General features: G+C 45.1%; 1 protein-coding gene across 2 annotated transcripts in view; it reads left to right on the top strand.

Moving 5' to 3' along the window:
* The window catches only part of LOC118285957 (proton myo-inositol cotransporter), a 53699-nt gene extending 37615 nt beyond the window's left edge, over positions 1-16084 (top strand). For both annotated transcript variants that reach the window (XM_035609979.2, XM_035609969.2), the window contains 6 exons: positions 8820-8983; positions 9098-9218; positions 11280-11405; positions 11533-11651; positions 12114-12266; positions 13100-16084. In XM_035609979.2, the coding sequence (XP_035465872.2) occupies positions 8820-8983; positions 9098-9218; positions 11280-11405; positions 11533-11651; positions 12114-12266; positions 13100-13326 (910 nt within the window). In that variant the 3' untranslated portion in view covers positions 13327-16084. The remainder of the gene's footprint in view (positions 1-8819; positions 8984-9097; positions 9219-11279; positions 11406-11532; positions 11652-12113; positions 12267-13099) is intronic.
* Positions 16085-16100: the final 16 nt, after the last annotated feature.

Consider the following 16100-nt stretch of genomic DNA (forward strand, 5'->3'; position numbering starts at 1 on the left):
CGCGGCGGCTGACATGACGAGGGAGGGGAAGATGGATTTATGAACTTAGACAGACAAAAAGGACCAAGAAGTACCGAGAACAGCGGCTGAGGAAGAAAAACCTTGTGTTCTTTCAGTCTGTTGTCTCTTTTGTTGCTCGTTTGGTACATTTTGTGACAAGCAGTTTGGAAAATGTTTGTGCCCCAGAGTCAAGGACATCTGAAATCATGTACACGATGAAAACTTTGCCCAAGCACTGTCGTGGAAACGTCTCGTGTGTTCATGGTACAGATTTCTCAGCAGACAAACAAGGAGGTGAATAGTGTGAGTCCAGGTGTGATACGTGGATAATTTTACTGAATGAATATTTTCCCCTCCGTTCAAAAAACAACAACAATCCGTCCTTGCAACCTTCATTTTAGACCTCTGAATGGCCTTGGACTGCTTTTTTGACTCGACAATATGTTAGAAATTACTGGCACATTGTAAAGTTGCTACTCTTCATTATTGTTATTGGATGTAGTGTTGTTTGTTATTTCAATTAAAATGAAATTGTAGAGATATGTCAATCTGTATTGATATATCGTACATCCATATGTATGATATGATATGATTATGAGTTGTTGTCAGGAGGCAATATGGCGTTTTGTTGTTGACACAGGCCAGTTGGCCCTCACAGATGGTCCCGTGGACAAATGTCACGTTGGGAATGTCACAAAAACGCCAGTTTTTACATGGTATCTCTGCTGGCAGGCCTGCGGGGAGCTGGCAGAGACCTCGCTGTTGTGTGTGTGTTTGTGTGTTTTGTGCGCGCGTTAAGAGAAAAGATTCAAAGCTGAAATACAGAGGTCTTTTTTGGTCTTTTTTTTCCGCGTGTGCCTGTGTGTTTGAATGTGTTTGTGCGTGTATGTTCCTAAGCAGCTTAACCATGCCGACCTCCTCCACCGTCTCCAGTGGAGCTGCAGTCAGGCCTCTTTAATGAGAAATATTGTGATTTTCCCCTCCAACTGCCCCTCCAAATGTGCACAGAAACACGCTATGCACACACACGCACTTCTCACAGGATGATTCCCAATTTATGAAGCATATGAAGTGGCATTTTAGTAGAGATGTGTATGAAACAAAAGCAACAAAGTCTTGTGTAGTACAGTCATGCATAAGACAGAAGTAAAAACTCATTGTGAGTTCGTACCTACTCTGGTGTTTCCACCTATTTTGCCTGATTGGACGTCCGGATATGGACGCTGTATGTGCAGGAGTGATCGTGTCGCGGAGTCGCAATATCGAAGTTCTGCCGATTCGCGTGCTTGTCGGAAGATCGCACTTCCCGCTTGTGAACTTGGAATTACGATTTACGGGAAGTGCTTTGTTGTTGGAACGAATTGACGACTTGTTCATGTGCAATTTCCAAATCGACAACTCGTATCTAACATGATTCCAATACCACATGAAGGCAGCATTGAAGATGATATCAATTGAGCAGCTAAAACTGAGTGACAACATCCAGGTCGGATGTTAGACCTTTTCTTAACATCATGGCGGTCAGTGTAGAATTTCACGTCTATATTTGATTTAATGCCTTCTTTCCATAGGGAGCAGAAGTCGACCCAAACACAATTCGTCTGACTGGGTTTCATACTGTAACCTGGCCGTACTGTAAATGTAACTGTGTGCTGCTGCTGCTGCTGCTGCTGCTGCTGTTAAACTGTTTGGTGGTGGTGAACATTTTGGCACTTGTCGGGGGCCTGCCCGCCAGGCGGAGCAAAGGGAGTTCTTATTGTGCGATGACGGCAGACGTCTGCAGATGTCACAACCGACTCAATGCTTTGTGTCTGAATCGGAACATCCAATCTGTAGTCGTATCTAACTTATTCTTTTCTTTTTTCCAGAGCGTAAATGTGAGGCGGCTCTGGTGCTCTTACGCGTTCATTTGAAAAATAGGCCAGTTCCCAAGAGGATCTCCATCTCCCTCTCTCTCGCTCACACACACACACTTTCTCTGTCTCTTGTCCCGTCTCTCCCGACGTCTCTTCCTGTCTGTCCGTTTTGTTCTCGTTTTCACACCCACATCCCTCCCTCTGTGTTTTTCTCCAACCGCTCCTTCTCCTTCTCGCCTTTTAATCCCTTTCTCACTTCCTTCCTGCGCCCTCTCTCTGTCTCCTTCTGTTTCGCTGCTCTCACACCTCATCACTTGCTCTCTTACTCACCCAGTCAGTCACTGGTTCTTTTGCACCCACTCACTCACTACTTACCCGCTCTCACACACACACACACACACACACACACACACACACACACACATACACACACACACACACACACACACACACTTGTTTGGCCGCCTTTACAGTCGATTCCTTCCCTTGGTCTCCAGCTCCCTTTAAATCCATACTATTAAGTTACATAATTAGATCAGCGCTCTGTCAATAAGTAGCACTCTGTTAGAGCGTTTTGTCTCACGGCCGAGGGAAACCTCTGCAGCCGTCTTTCACAACATGGTGCACATAGACAGGTTTTTTTTGTGTCATCGCTCATCGTGTACATGTAGCGCTCCAACGCAGCATGACCTTCTGCCAGTCGGAGCATCTTGCTTTGTTTTCCTCCAGGATGTAAAGAGAGGTTTTGTTGGACGTTGGAGGATCGTAGGAGTGATTGGAGTTTGCACTGTTGTACTAAGCTGTCCAAGCAGCGAGGGGCCCGGAGCTACATTAAAACCGCCATGGGAAAAACACGATTCAGTGAGTCACCACGTGCACAGGCTCAACTTTGTCACAGTAGCCTAAAGGAGTGTGTGGCACTGTTTAAAGTTGTAATGCTTTCATTTCTATGGATGGTTAGTCTTAGGTGAAAGCTTTTCTCAGGGCGTGACTTAAGAGTGCGTCAACTCAATTTGTACAAAACTCGAAAACAAAGACAGCAGCAGTAGAAAAGGTTATGTCCGTGTCACCTGAACTGCAGACTTGAGCGTTAATATCATAAAAATCTTTTGTTCAACCAAACACTAAAAACCCATCATAACAGGATTTTCAGCACTGGCCCAGTTTGTCGATTCACTTGCAGAGTTGTAGAGTTAAACGTTGGCAAATTTAGATTTTGCAAATTTTGCACTGTTGAGGAGTTGCAAGCTGTTCCGAAGGCACAGAGCAAACCTACCAGGCCGAGACAGGACCGGTTTCTTCAGGTATACAGTATCTGTAGAGTGACACAACAACTATATTAATAGTCAATCAATTGTTTTTTAGTTGATTTTCAAGCTACACTTGCCAAGCGTGTGATTCTCCAGTGTGACGATTTGCTGCATATCTTTGCCATATATGAGAGAACGTGAATATGTTTGGATTTGGGACCGACGGTCGGCTGAAACAAGCAGTTTGCACACATTATCTTCGAATGTGGGGAATCATAACGAGCATTTATCACTATTTTCCTGACATTTTATCAATTAAAATAAAATGATCAATCAAGTAAAGTAATCTTTACAGATGAATTGATAATGAAAACAGCCTCCAGTTGCAGCCCTGCGCATGTTTAAGGTTTCAGCGGTGTAGTATGTTGTGCATTGTATCTAGATTATATGAAAATGTTAAATGGAATGTATATATAGATGCGACCACTCAAACTGCTTTACCCTACAAGTACATTCACACTTTCAGACACACGTGCTCCTTCTATCACACATCATTCGCACTCCGATGTAACAGCTGTCAGGGGCCTTGTTAGTGTCCAGCGTCTTGCCCAAGGACATTTCGCTATACAGACTGGAAGAGCCAGGGATCGAAACCACCGACCACCTGGTGAGCAGAGGACCTGCTCTCACTCCTGAGCCACAGGAGCCACAGGAGTGAGAGTAATAGGACAATCTTTTTAAAAAAACGAACACAATAACCGAAAGAAAATCTATGGAAATAATCACGATTTTACAGATTAAGCCTCATTTAATAATAAAAATACAAAAATGCAAATTGATGCACATTTTCATCTATTGTTAGACAAATATAAGGAGTTGGGTGCATCACAGGTGGGACGGATTCCCCAGTTGGCTGCCTATTGCTATTGTAGAAGAAAAGCTTTTGGAGGAGCATAATTAAAGCCCTAAACATGAAAAATATGCGGGAAACTGAATGGAAATATGGCCTTTATTATTGTTTTACGAATCAATTCGAGGAGGGCTATAGTTTCCTCATCGCCCCAGCATATCAGATGTTTCATGTCATGAATTATTCACTGAGCTCATCTCCACTCTTTCCACTTCAACCAAATGTAACAACTTTTTAAAAATATATTTTAACATTTTTCAAATGTTTGCCATTTCCAGTTAAGCTTCTCTGTGCAGGTGTGGGGAGACGTACTCATAGCACCATGTCGTAGCGTCTCATAGGCAGAATAATGAGTAAAAATGTGTCAGTGTTGCAATTTTATATAACCACACTCTGCTGAATGAGAGGCAATACCACCTACAGCTTTCCTCTTTGTTACCATTTTTCCATCCCCCCCCTAATCACCAAGCCTTCACCTAAATTAAAAAATGTCCCTGCGACTTTACGGTGCGACCGGGCAAAAGGCCCCAAAAACCAAACGATTTAATATACTCGCTCTTTTTCGTTCCCCGAAATGACCTGGGAACAGTCGCCGGTGGCAAAGAGGAGCCTGGACATTTCAGGAAGTGGTTGGTCAAAAATGTAAAAGCCTATGTGATTTGCAGTCAATGGGCTAAAAGATGCAAACAGCCAGCGTGTGGTCCTCTGAGACCGCACGTCGTGCAATCCCAAGAGTCAGCAGCAGCCTCAGAGATGATCCCGTGTCAGTAAAATGTCAGGGCATGAGTCAGCGGCGTCCTCGCACCACCACCACCGAACCATGTGAAATGGGCTGAGAAACAGCGGGAAGAGATCGAATGCAAGAGGGAGAAAAAACAGGTTTATTATCCATCCATTTAAATCGGCTTTCACGAGAGGCAGATTTCGAAGCTGTGTTTGTCCAATTGCGTTTTTACTCCTCTGCTTTACCGTGCATGTTGACACGTGTATATGACAACTTGACAAGGTGGTGACATGCTCTGCAAGCGACTAAAATGGAGGCATGAAAGTACCAGCGTTCGTGCATGTTTCCTCCTCCACCTGTCACTTTCCTTTCCAACCCCCCCCCCCCCCGAGCTATTTCCATCTCAGTCCCTCATTTTGCATCCGTCTTCCCCCCCTCCTTTGCCGACGTCTGCGTCGTCTATCTCTGCGCTTAATGATGCCGAGCGAGGGGGGTTGTAAAATCGCAGCGTGACTGACGTGCGGATCCACGTTTCCATTTTCTCGCACCGGGGTCAGGGCCAGATCACGCCCCCTCTCTTGTTTACATCGCACCGACGCTCCGCAGGGCCTCTTATGTAAAAAAGGCACAGGGTGTGTTTGTGCTGGTCGGATGTGGGTGTGTCTGGATTTTGCTTTTTGTTCGCACAGGTAAAGAAAAGCACTCAGATGATTACATTACAATGTGTCCATGATCGAATATCACGCTCTTTGGTTCTCACCTTTTTACATGTCATTACCGCCTGCGTGTAACGATGGGAGACTGGGACTGGAAGCCTATTCTTCTTACTGTGAAAGGTCGTCGATTGCATTGGGGCCTTTTTTACACATCAGGGGTGACGTCCACAGAGTGACGTCCACTCGTCCTCGTGAAATCTCTGCCGGCTTCCGCTGTTTTGGACTCGCCTTCCCCTCAGAGGTCAGAGACGCGGTGCTGTCGGTCAAAGGTGTGAATTTGCGAGTTCACCAAAGTGTTGTTGTTCTAAAATAAATCCTGGCGTGACCGGTGCCTGCAGTCGACATAGTCAACAATGACATTTCAACAATTGTCTCATATTTTTGAGAATAACATGGCGCCACTCCCTGAAAAAAAAAAAAAAAAAATATTAAGTACCAATGAGCCTTCATTTAATCCTCAGAACTCAAAGAAAAATGGTGGCTGCATCATTAGTAGCATTTTTCATCCCGTCAGTGTGGTTTATGAAATCACAGCGGGACAGCGGCACTTCAGTGATGATTACTGCAGCTCCCAGACATCCAGGTAATTGGACCAAATCCAGTCTGACACCCCCCTAACTCTATTTTTAATAAACACCAGCTTCCATTATGAACAGATGCTACTGTTCAATGAGAGAGCTCAACTTGTGGTTTTTGTACCCCTCACACTCCGGGTTAAAAGCAATAATTTATATATATATATATATATATATATATATATATATATATATATATATATATATATATATATGATTTGTGGGGGGGTTCTGCTTGGAGTTCGTCCTGTCAGTCTGTGATGTGTGAGAGTTGGCAAGTATTGGGGTTTTCAGACTGAGAGGTGTCACTTTCTATCAGGGTTGACACCTTAAACTTCTGGATATTGCCAATATCACTGAGAGAAAAAAAAATACCCCCAACAGATGAGGCAAGAGGTTTTCCTGATTCCCTGCCTGTGTCACTACAAATACAACAATTCGCCCACAGCAGAAATAAACTGGCTCCCTAAAAATGCAAACCGCCTTCGCGTTCGAGGCATCTTTTTCAGCGCGCGAAAAACGCAAACAAGACAAACTCCCACACATGAACAAGATGACAATCTGGAGAGTCTTAACGACACGCCAAAGTAAACACAGAACACCGCGTACCGTACGGTGTTCTGAGCGAACCCATTAACGTGACGCACTTTCATCTGGGGAGGAATGTCCGTGACACTGTTGAGCTGCAGGCTGCAAGCTGCAGGCTGCAAGCCGCTTCACCGCGCGTTGATCTCCCTGTACCCAAAGTTTGGCTTCGTCTCCTCAGCTACAGTATGTCTCCCTTGACGCTGGGACGATGAGTGGCTCCCCGGGCAACGGCCCGAATTGCACCGAGACGCGAGCAGAAATGCGACTGCACACTGTATTTTCCTCAAGGTGTCGCCCTCTTCTCTGCCGCGTTGCCTGCCTGCACTTGTTTGTAGCATTACAATGTACACAGGAGGACTAGGTCGTATATACACAAAGGTGCAGATGCACGGATAATCACGGTCATCAGACTTCAGACGGGAACAAGCTCCTGTCGCGGGACTTTTTGCGTCTGAGACGTCGCCTCTGAGATGCTTTTAACATTTGACACACAAAAAACACACAGGAAAAGATCACTTTGGTTCTGCAGGCTGTTGTGCAACGTGGCTTTTAAGTCAGAACAGTGTGTGTGTGTGTGTGTGTGTGTGTGTGTGTGTGTGTGTGTGTGTGTGTGTGTGTGTGTGAGCGTGCTGTAATCAGTAAGATGCAGGGCTGGAGATGGAACACAGCAGGCTGCATCGCTGACAACAGAAAATAGTGCTTTTATCCCCGCTGTTGCTCCAAAATCGACTTATTTCTTCATGTCTGTTTGTGTGTTTGTCCACATGCAGGTCTTGTCTCTATGTCAGTGTGTGTGTGTGTGTGTGTGTGTCCATCCACCACATGCATTCGCTGCCTGGTATATATGTCAGCAGACATACCGCATAAGTACATATGTAAGTGTGACAAGGGCCTTCTGCAACGGGCTCCTCGTCCTATACCGTCGGTCAGGCTTTCTAAACCGGAACTTCTCTCTTTGTTCCGTCTGACTGAAGAAAACCATGATGATAGAAAATTGTTATCGTGCAAATCCAAATGAGCGTCTTTGTTTTTTTTGGGTGTGGGGGGGGGGGGGCGCGCGTGAGAGCAAGAGCGAGAGAGAAAGAGAGAGAGAGAGATAACAATGCTTTTGAAGTGTTTTTTTGGAGCAGAATGCTAATTCCGAGTTGCCTGTTGAGACGCACAGAGGCAAACTGTTGTTGGTGGGGGTTTTTTTGTCTGTCTCTGTGGAGTTTTTTCTGAGTTGGGCTTTTTCTTTTTTCAACGAGTATCACCTCCTTTTGTGTTTGCGTTCTCCGAGGGGGTTTTTTTAATTCGTATCTGCTGCCGTGCGTGTTTGTGCGCACATGTACAAGCCAATGTGGGTAAAAAATGTTCCCTCCTCTTCCAAATCGAGCACGCGATTTCATCTTGCAGGTGCATGTGTTTTGCCTTTGCCATCGTCTCTGCACGCTCGTCCATGTTTTGTTTTTTTGTTTTTTTCCCTTCATCTGTCTTAGTGATATGAGATCATAATCAACGTCTGCATTGTTGACCGCAGCCCATTTAGAGCCTTGTCGATGATGATTGGAGGTAATCTGCCTATAGGTGGAGCGACACGGTGCCAGGGCTGCGAGTATACTTACAGTCTGAGAGCAGATAGAAGGGGGGGGGGGGTACAGAGAGAGAGAGAGGAAGAGCCGTCGAAAGTGGCTGGTGAGAAACTATTTATAGCTGATTCTAGCTGATGGGCGGCTGGGATTGGGAGGCTGTGATTGGTGGATGAATGAGTAGGCTCTTAAGAAGAGAGGTTGTGATCAGTTTGACTAATGACTGCACTTGATTATATGTTATTTATTCTATATATTTAATTATGAGAATGTGCGTTTTGTGTCCTGTGTATTATTTTAGCAAACAGGTAAGTCAACAAGGAAATATTTTTTCAAAATGTTGATTTGTTCCTTTAAATAATCAACTGTTGACTTCTTTGTTTGATTTAATGTCCATGTTCCCCCATCTAAAAAAAAAAATTGTACAGTGTACAGTGTTCTCATAACTGATTGAAACGATGGAAGAATCCACAGAAATGAGAAACAAATCCGAATAATCCTTTATTGTGACCAGTTTTATTTATCTGGCATAGAAAATTATGATTTTTTTCACCGTAAGAGTGGACGTGCGGCCGTTTTAATGTCACGGCAACGGCTATTCAGTCGTTCCACGTTGTCCCCGTGTGCCGCAGGTACTACAGCGCCACCATCCTGCAGATGTCAGGCGTGCGGGACGACCGGTTGGCGATCTGGTTGGCCGGGCTCACCACCCTCACCAACTTCCTGTTCACCCTGCTGGGGGTGTGGCTGGTGGAGAGGGTGGGACGCAGGAAGCTCATCTTGGGCAGCAACGCAGGTACGTCCCCCCCAAAATGACCGTGGCAGTGTGAAATGAGTTGCAAATTCTTGAATGTTGTTTTTTTGTAATGTTACATCATTTTTTTTTTTTTTTTTAAATTTTCCTCAACAGGCACATGTTTGAGTTTGAGTCTGTTGGCCACCGGTTTTCTGATATCTGCCCAGCACAGTCCTCCCGTCAGCTTTCACCCATTAGACCCCGCCATGGCCAACTCGACATGCTCTAAGTACCAGTGAGTGCACACACACACACACACACCGCGAGAAGGAAAAAAGTGAAAAAAGACTTTACATTGTTTTATATGGAATGAAAATCATCAGAGGGGCGATGCACACCCTGCAACACACCACCAGGCAATGCTAACTTCTTTATATTGTAATAAAGCCACTTCATAAGAACGTCATCAAGATATTATTCATACCATGTGGTGTCGAACGATCGTTTAATCTAAACAAGCTGCAATCCCTGAGTCTGATGTTATTGGTTGCAGGGGGTACTGCACTCTATAGGAGGCCATTTTCTGACCTTGTGAGGTCACACATGCGTTGAAAACAGATGCTACATATTCAGTAGAGTCCTCAGGGGTCAGAAAGGTCAGATGCACGACCCGCATGCAGGCTGATCAGTTCACAGCAGGGTCTGTGTATTTAAAACACACTCTGTATATTAGGAAAAAGTCCAGAGTTCCTGTATTAAAAAACATCTATCCTAATATTATCTCTGACCTACGACTGATATATCAACAACTACATAAAACGCCAGGTCGTAAAGTAAACAGACGCATGTCTGTATTCATGTATATACGACTTCATACGACTTGATCCTCGCCAAAACAGGACTAAATCAGCTCCAATTCACATTATCGTCTCCATTGGCAACGAAGGGCGAAGGCACACACACACACGCACACACACACACACACACACACACTGCACGTGTCTCCGCGCTCGTCCGGAGATCAGATGCCTCCGTGGTCCAATTTGCTCAGCACTTGCACAGACACGAGCTGGATCTCATGTGTAGGGACGGGTCTTTCATCACAACAACAAACAACGCCTAATGGACTCGCTGTGCGGCACCCACACACACACACACACATTGACACACACGCACACAAGCACAGAGGTAATTTGAAGAGATGAGTGCTGTTACCACGATGTAGTGGCTTCATTGAGTTCACTTTACTCCATATGAGCCCACACACCCGCCTTGGCCGACCACAGCTGCATCAGAGGAGCGGCCGAGCCACCGCACGCCTCTTCCCATACACAGAAGGACGTCTTCTGCTCTTTAGCCGTCTCGAGTGGGGCTCGACTATATAGGTGGAAGATGACGCAATCTCTTGGATGTGTTAACTTTAAATGATCAATTGTGCATTCTCTGAACCCCTGTGAAACGATATTAGTATTAAGTCGCTGTTTCATCTCCTCACCTTCCTACTCGGCGATACATTGTTTCACTTTGGTGAGGCCGACCTCGGTGTGTAAATTGAGCAAGGTGGCCCTGTCCGCGCGCTGCAAAAAGTCGACCTCCGAAACCAAGCACACATCTCACGCAGTGCCATTATCAGGCGCGACAACAACGAAACCCAGATGAAGCTCCGCGAGATAGACAGTTTGTCCCTGTAAAGATTTTTTGTTTGTCAGTACAGTAGGCCTGCATTTCACAACGCTCTCACAATCACGCGCCCGACACGAACGAGATGCACTTTTAATTCACGACGACATGGCGGCGGGACGCGTCAGGATGAAGAGATAATGACGGTGAATCGCACACCATTTGTTACTTCCTGTATCTGGGGAACAGTCTATACATTCATTTCATTTGGGGTAATGAGGCAAGTCTCAATTAGAGGAGGTGGAACGCTGCTCTCTGTGATATGCTGTATATTGTAAGTCTCCACCCCCTTCAATGTTGTTATGGTGATGCCTTACGCTAAAATAGTTCTGGACCATAATGACAAAGCAAAATAAAGGGTTTTAGATTTTTTTTTTCATTCATTAAGAAGGAAAAACTGAACTATCATGCTGACAAAAGTTGTCAGACCCTTTGCTATGACCAATGTAGCTCAGGTTCCTCCCATTTCTCCCATTTTCTTCACCGAAAAGCTGATACATAACAAAATGTCAAAAATGTGAAAAAGTGCAGAGTTGGAGTGCAGCGCCCGCTCAATATTGTACTTCAGATATATGTTTGTCAGTTTACAGTAGGGGGAGGGAAGCCTGTGATTGATTGCTGTTCAGGGAAAAATTGTGTCTAACGCGCGCCGCGTCCTCCGCTTGCCCGCCCGCAGGCTGTGCGAGCCATGCATGCTGGACCCCGGCTGCGGTTTCTGCTACCGCGAGAACGGCTCGGCGCTCCTCGCCTCCTCCTGCGTCACCGTCGATAAGGCCTCCACTGAGCGAGCCGCGTGGGGCAGGTGAGTCACAGGATACCTGCGTTGAGTATGTGCATGTGTTCAGGGAAGCTGTGGCGGGGAGGGGACTGGAGTATTAATCTAACCGCTTAAATTACACATATTGGATAAATGTGCCTCCACCTTCCAGATGCTCCAACTCCAGCCTGATGAGAGATCAGACCTACTGGGCCTACAACTACTGTCCCACCTCCTACTCCTGGCTGGTCCTGATGGGCCTGGTGCTCTACCTCGCTGCGTTCGCTCCAGGTAACAGAGACGTCCGTTGATCAACTGCTCTGGATGCAGTCGTGCAGAGTTTACCCTTCGGCCGCCACGCCGAGATGTTTTCAATCATGTTTTTCGGCCCTCGCTAAATTGAGGGGTTGTTGCTCACATACCCAATATAATATCACATGAAAAAGCAGCTTGAAACTGCAGCTGATCGCCCCTTTCACTTTTTTATTTTATTTTATTGCTTTGCACCGTGGATCATTTCCACAGTGACTGAGGCAGAGGGCGTCACATTGAAGTGCACCGACGGCTCGCACCTGCAAATGGTGTGAAGGGGATGATTTAAAAGACAATTCCAGCAGATTTTTAAATCTCCCAGACAGACGCAGACCGGTCACCGTGCGGCTCCGTCTGTTTCTCCATCGTAACCTCGTCTCCACCTCTTCAAAAACGAAACCACCGCGGGGCCTCATCTCTCTTTGTCTCTTCTTTACTCAGGGATGGGTCCGATGCCGTGGACCATCAACTCGGAAATCTACCCGCTGTGGGCGAGGAGCACGGGCAACGCCTGCGCGGCCGGAGTCAACTGGACCTTCAACATCCTGGTGTCTGTCACCTTCCTCCACCTGGCGCATTACCTCACCTACTACGGTCAGTTTCTGGGGGGGCTGCAGAAAAACCAAATAGCTATTTATTCTGGATTTTTTTTGTGGAAGGAAGAGAAAAACAGACGATTTGTCAAAGGAAATTTGAATAAAAGCGTCTGTCAGGAACCCAGCCGATCCTCGCCTTACGTCAAAACCTAACCAGGAGGTAACAGCTGATTTGATACCCTCAGGTGTTTTTCTTTTCCCCTCCTCCATACCCCCTCAGTCGATGTGGCCCAACAGCAGGTTTCTCCTCCGTCAGGAAGGAACTGACCTTTCGGCGGAGCTGGCGATCGATCCAGGGGTGACTGTGTGGAGGCATCCTGATACCATTTATCCGGCTTATAAAAATCATTTGCTCACAATGAATAACTGTCAAAAGAAGCCACACGCTGACGTTGTCATAGAGACGGTAACGGTATTTATTCTAACGCAGCCTCGTCTGTAGCTGTTGAAATGTCATTGTGCTTTGACAAGGAGAGAAAAAGGAGATTGCGCTATCGCCAGGAAATCTCATTAAGCCCCTTGTCGCTCCCTTCGCCTGTTAACCCTGCTGTAATGCCGCTTTGACAGGGGCCTTTTCCCTCTACCACGCATTTGCTGTACGTTGACTAGGAAGCCAGAAAACAACGTGTCAATTGGGTAACACATTTCCATGTTTGCGGCACACACACACACAACTCTGCGTGGTAGAAGTTTGTGGGCAGTCAACATCTAATATTATGGGTCTCCTGTCACCGTTTCCTTTTTTCCTGGCTGACAAATGAGGCCAACTTGTTCGGAGAAAGAGTCGGCTCCCTAACGTCGTTGTCCCCCCCCTCCCTCTCCCTCCTCCAGGAGCTTTCTTCCTCTACTCCAGCATGGCCCTGCTGGGTTTCGTCTTCACCTACGGCTGCCTGCCCGAGACCAAAGGCCGCCGCCTCGAGGAGATCGAGGCGCTGTTCGAGAACCAGCTCTGCTCCTGCGGCGCCTCCGATTCGGACGAGGGGCGGCAGGTCGAGTACATCCGGGTGAAAGGTTCGAACTACCACCTATCGGACAACGACGCGTCTGACGTGGACTAGGAGAGAGAGTTCTGGTGTCGTCGTGATCCCCCTCCGGATGTCTCCTTAGCTTTGGCGATAACTGGAACACAGAATGGTTTGGTCTGTTATATTTAGAATTGTTTCTTCTTTCTTTTAAAGTTCAAAAGGCCTTTTGCTCGTATCACGGCAATGTGAGCTCACTTACAAAATCGGTCAATTCAGGAATCCAAAATCAGCGACAACACTTTAGTTTGAGTACATGAATGTTTTTCCAGCCTAATCTCTGATCTGAATTGTCAACGATACAAAGTGGAAAGGGCGAAAACATTCCCTTTTTTTCACACCAGTGTCCTGTTCATGGAAATGTGGGCAGGAAACTGTTGAAGCACATTGAAAATACAAAATACCAATGGCGATGTACGTTACAAAAGGAGCTGCGGCCCAGTGTTAAAGAAAATATGACTTATATTTCCTTTTCTTTTGAGTAAATATAAATTTCGGATTTATATATGATGTTGTGCATACAGAAGGAAAAGCATAACATGACACAGCCGCGCTACAGGTACAGTGAGTGCGTCCACAAAACATTTGCCGTTGACATGGCGACAGCGGCAGTCGTGAGTCGTCGTTAAAATCTGTAGATCCACTCGGCCTTTCCGTATTTAAAAACACGTCTCGGTTAAATGGTTGTTTTGAGCTCGTAGCATTGCACATTGATGTTAGGTCCTCGTGGCGACTCAACTCTTAGCTTGTGTTTGGTCTCGTATTGGGTTTAGTTTTTTATGAAAAAGCAAACACGCTGTGGAGATGTACATAGTACGTTGTTTAAAATTCTGCTAAAACTCGTATTGTCAGTGGTTGCATAGACGGAAACACCACTGAATAGTAGCACTGAAAGGACGATAACTTATGTGACTTATTTATTTATTTATTGAACTAAGATAGTTTTTTTTTCCCCCTCAAACACATTTGCACAAGATATCTAATTGCTTTAGCGTAGTTTTATTTTATTTGCTTTTACCATAATACTGTCATGATCTTAGCAAAAATCTACAATGATGCTAAAAACCTTCCCCTTGTCGTCAACCGTAGCTGCTCGTCATTGCCTGATATATTGCGTATTTGATAATATATCGAGCAAAGGACGGGCAGTCTGTTCTCTCTGTGGTGGTAAATTTGAAAAATAGCATTAGTTTTATGATGGAGATTCCCAGTATTTCATTCTATCTCTGACATAATCATATTAGTGCCTATGTGTCGTGAAGGTGCCTCATGGCCATTTTTCTGTCACATTCGTAAAAGTGGACACGTGATTATTATGGCACGTTATGATCAGTCGACATGGCTTCTTTCTTATTTTTTTATTTGACGTGTACATATTTGCCTTTCACCCATGGTGGAATATTAATTTTTTTTACGATTGATTTTTATTATTTCAGTCACTTTTTTGATTTTCCGTCTTCCTCCTTAGCCTTATGTACAAATAGCGGAGAGTGCCGGTCGCCGGCTGTGGCCCTCGTGTCGGACGTTGGGGGGGATTCGGTGTCATTTGCCAGTGTTGTCTTGTAAAAAGTAGAAGCGTGCGTGAGGTCAAACCTTGTCAGTCAAATACACATTGTGATTCAGTGTTATCGGAGAAAAACCTGTCAGCAGTGTGTTGCAAAACCAGACCGGTGAACATGCTGCGCTGTTACTATGCTCAATGAACAGGGTTTCTCGTGATAGATCGACAGCCCGTGGTATGATTTAATACCACTTTCCAATACACTTCTCAACTGAGAAGCTGTCTCACATTCACACACGAATACCAATGGAAATGTTCCTCTAAATTGATAACGGTAAAACAGTAGCAAACATAGCATCTTGCACCTAACTTTGAACATGTGAACATCGATTTTTCCTGAAACATTCACAGGACCATATTCAGCCTGTTATTTACAAATCATCATAGTTTTTTTTATCTGCTGATCACTTTTCAAAGCATAAACGTATGCCGAAGGCTCCCTCGTTTTCCAAAGCATGCCGTACATGTTTTGATTCCCAGTCTTGCAAGCTGATTTCGATTCCTTTCAATGACAAACATGCACACAGACATTAGACAGGCCTCAGCACAGAAACTATAAAAGGTCAATAAAAAAAAATCTATATATCATATACTTTTGAAAATGATCTGCAATAATGTAAATTACCGGTGATTTGTAATTGTGAGGCTGAAACATGCAAATGATCTAGTATGTGGTTCTTCAAGTCCAAAAGAAAGCTGATGGGAAACATCCTGCAGATCCTGTTTAATCAGTTATCAGAAAAAGGTGATTGGCTCGGACCAATTTTTCTACGTTTTCCAACTTTTTCCTTTCAACTAATGGAGACTCGTCTCTACAGGCTTTCAGAGTGAAGAAAACTAACCCCGTCACAACGTGAAGGCGTTTGTTTTCACCGTTAGTTTCATTTGGTTCGCGATCAGGTGTCATTTAAAAAAACAAAACTAGTTTTGTATTATTACAGATGAATCCGTCCACAACTCCGATTGTCTAACGAGAACTCGTGCATCGACCAAATATTTACCGTGAGTGTTTTTCAGGCTGCAGCTTTTCACAGATACGTGTTGGCGTCCCAAACACTGCTTCTGCCACAGTGGGGACATTTCATGTGTGCTCAAGGTGAAACAACTGCCAGTCTTTTCTATGAGTGTTTCTACCGTTCACGAGGAACAACAAAAATGCAAATAAAAAAATTAAAAAATTAGTGCTGTATAGTTTATTTGACTATTGTTGGAGCTGTAAATGTTTTGCTAGAGTTTATATTCTATAAAA

The sequence above is a fragment of the Scophthalmus maximus genome, chromosome 12 (genome assembly GCF_022379125.1).
Source record: "Scophthalmus maximus strain ysfricsl-2021 chromosome 12, ASM2237912v1, whole genome shotgun sequence".
Lineage (NCBI taxonomy): Eukaryota > Metazoa > Chordata > Actinopteri > Pleuronectiformes > Scophthalmidae > Scophthalmus > Scophthalmus maximus.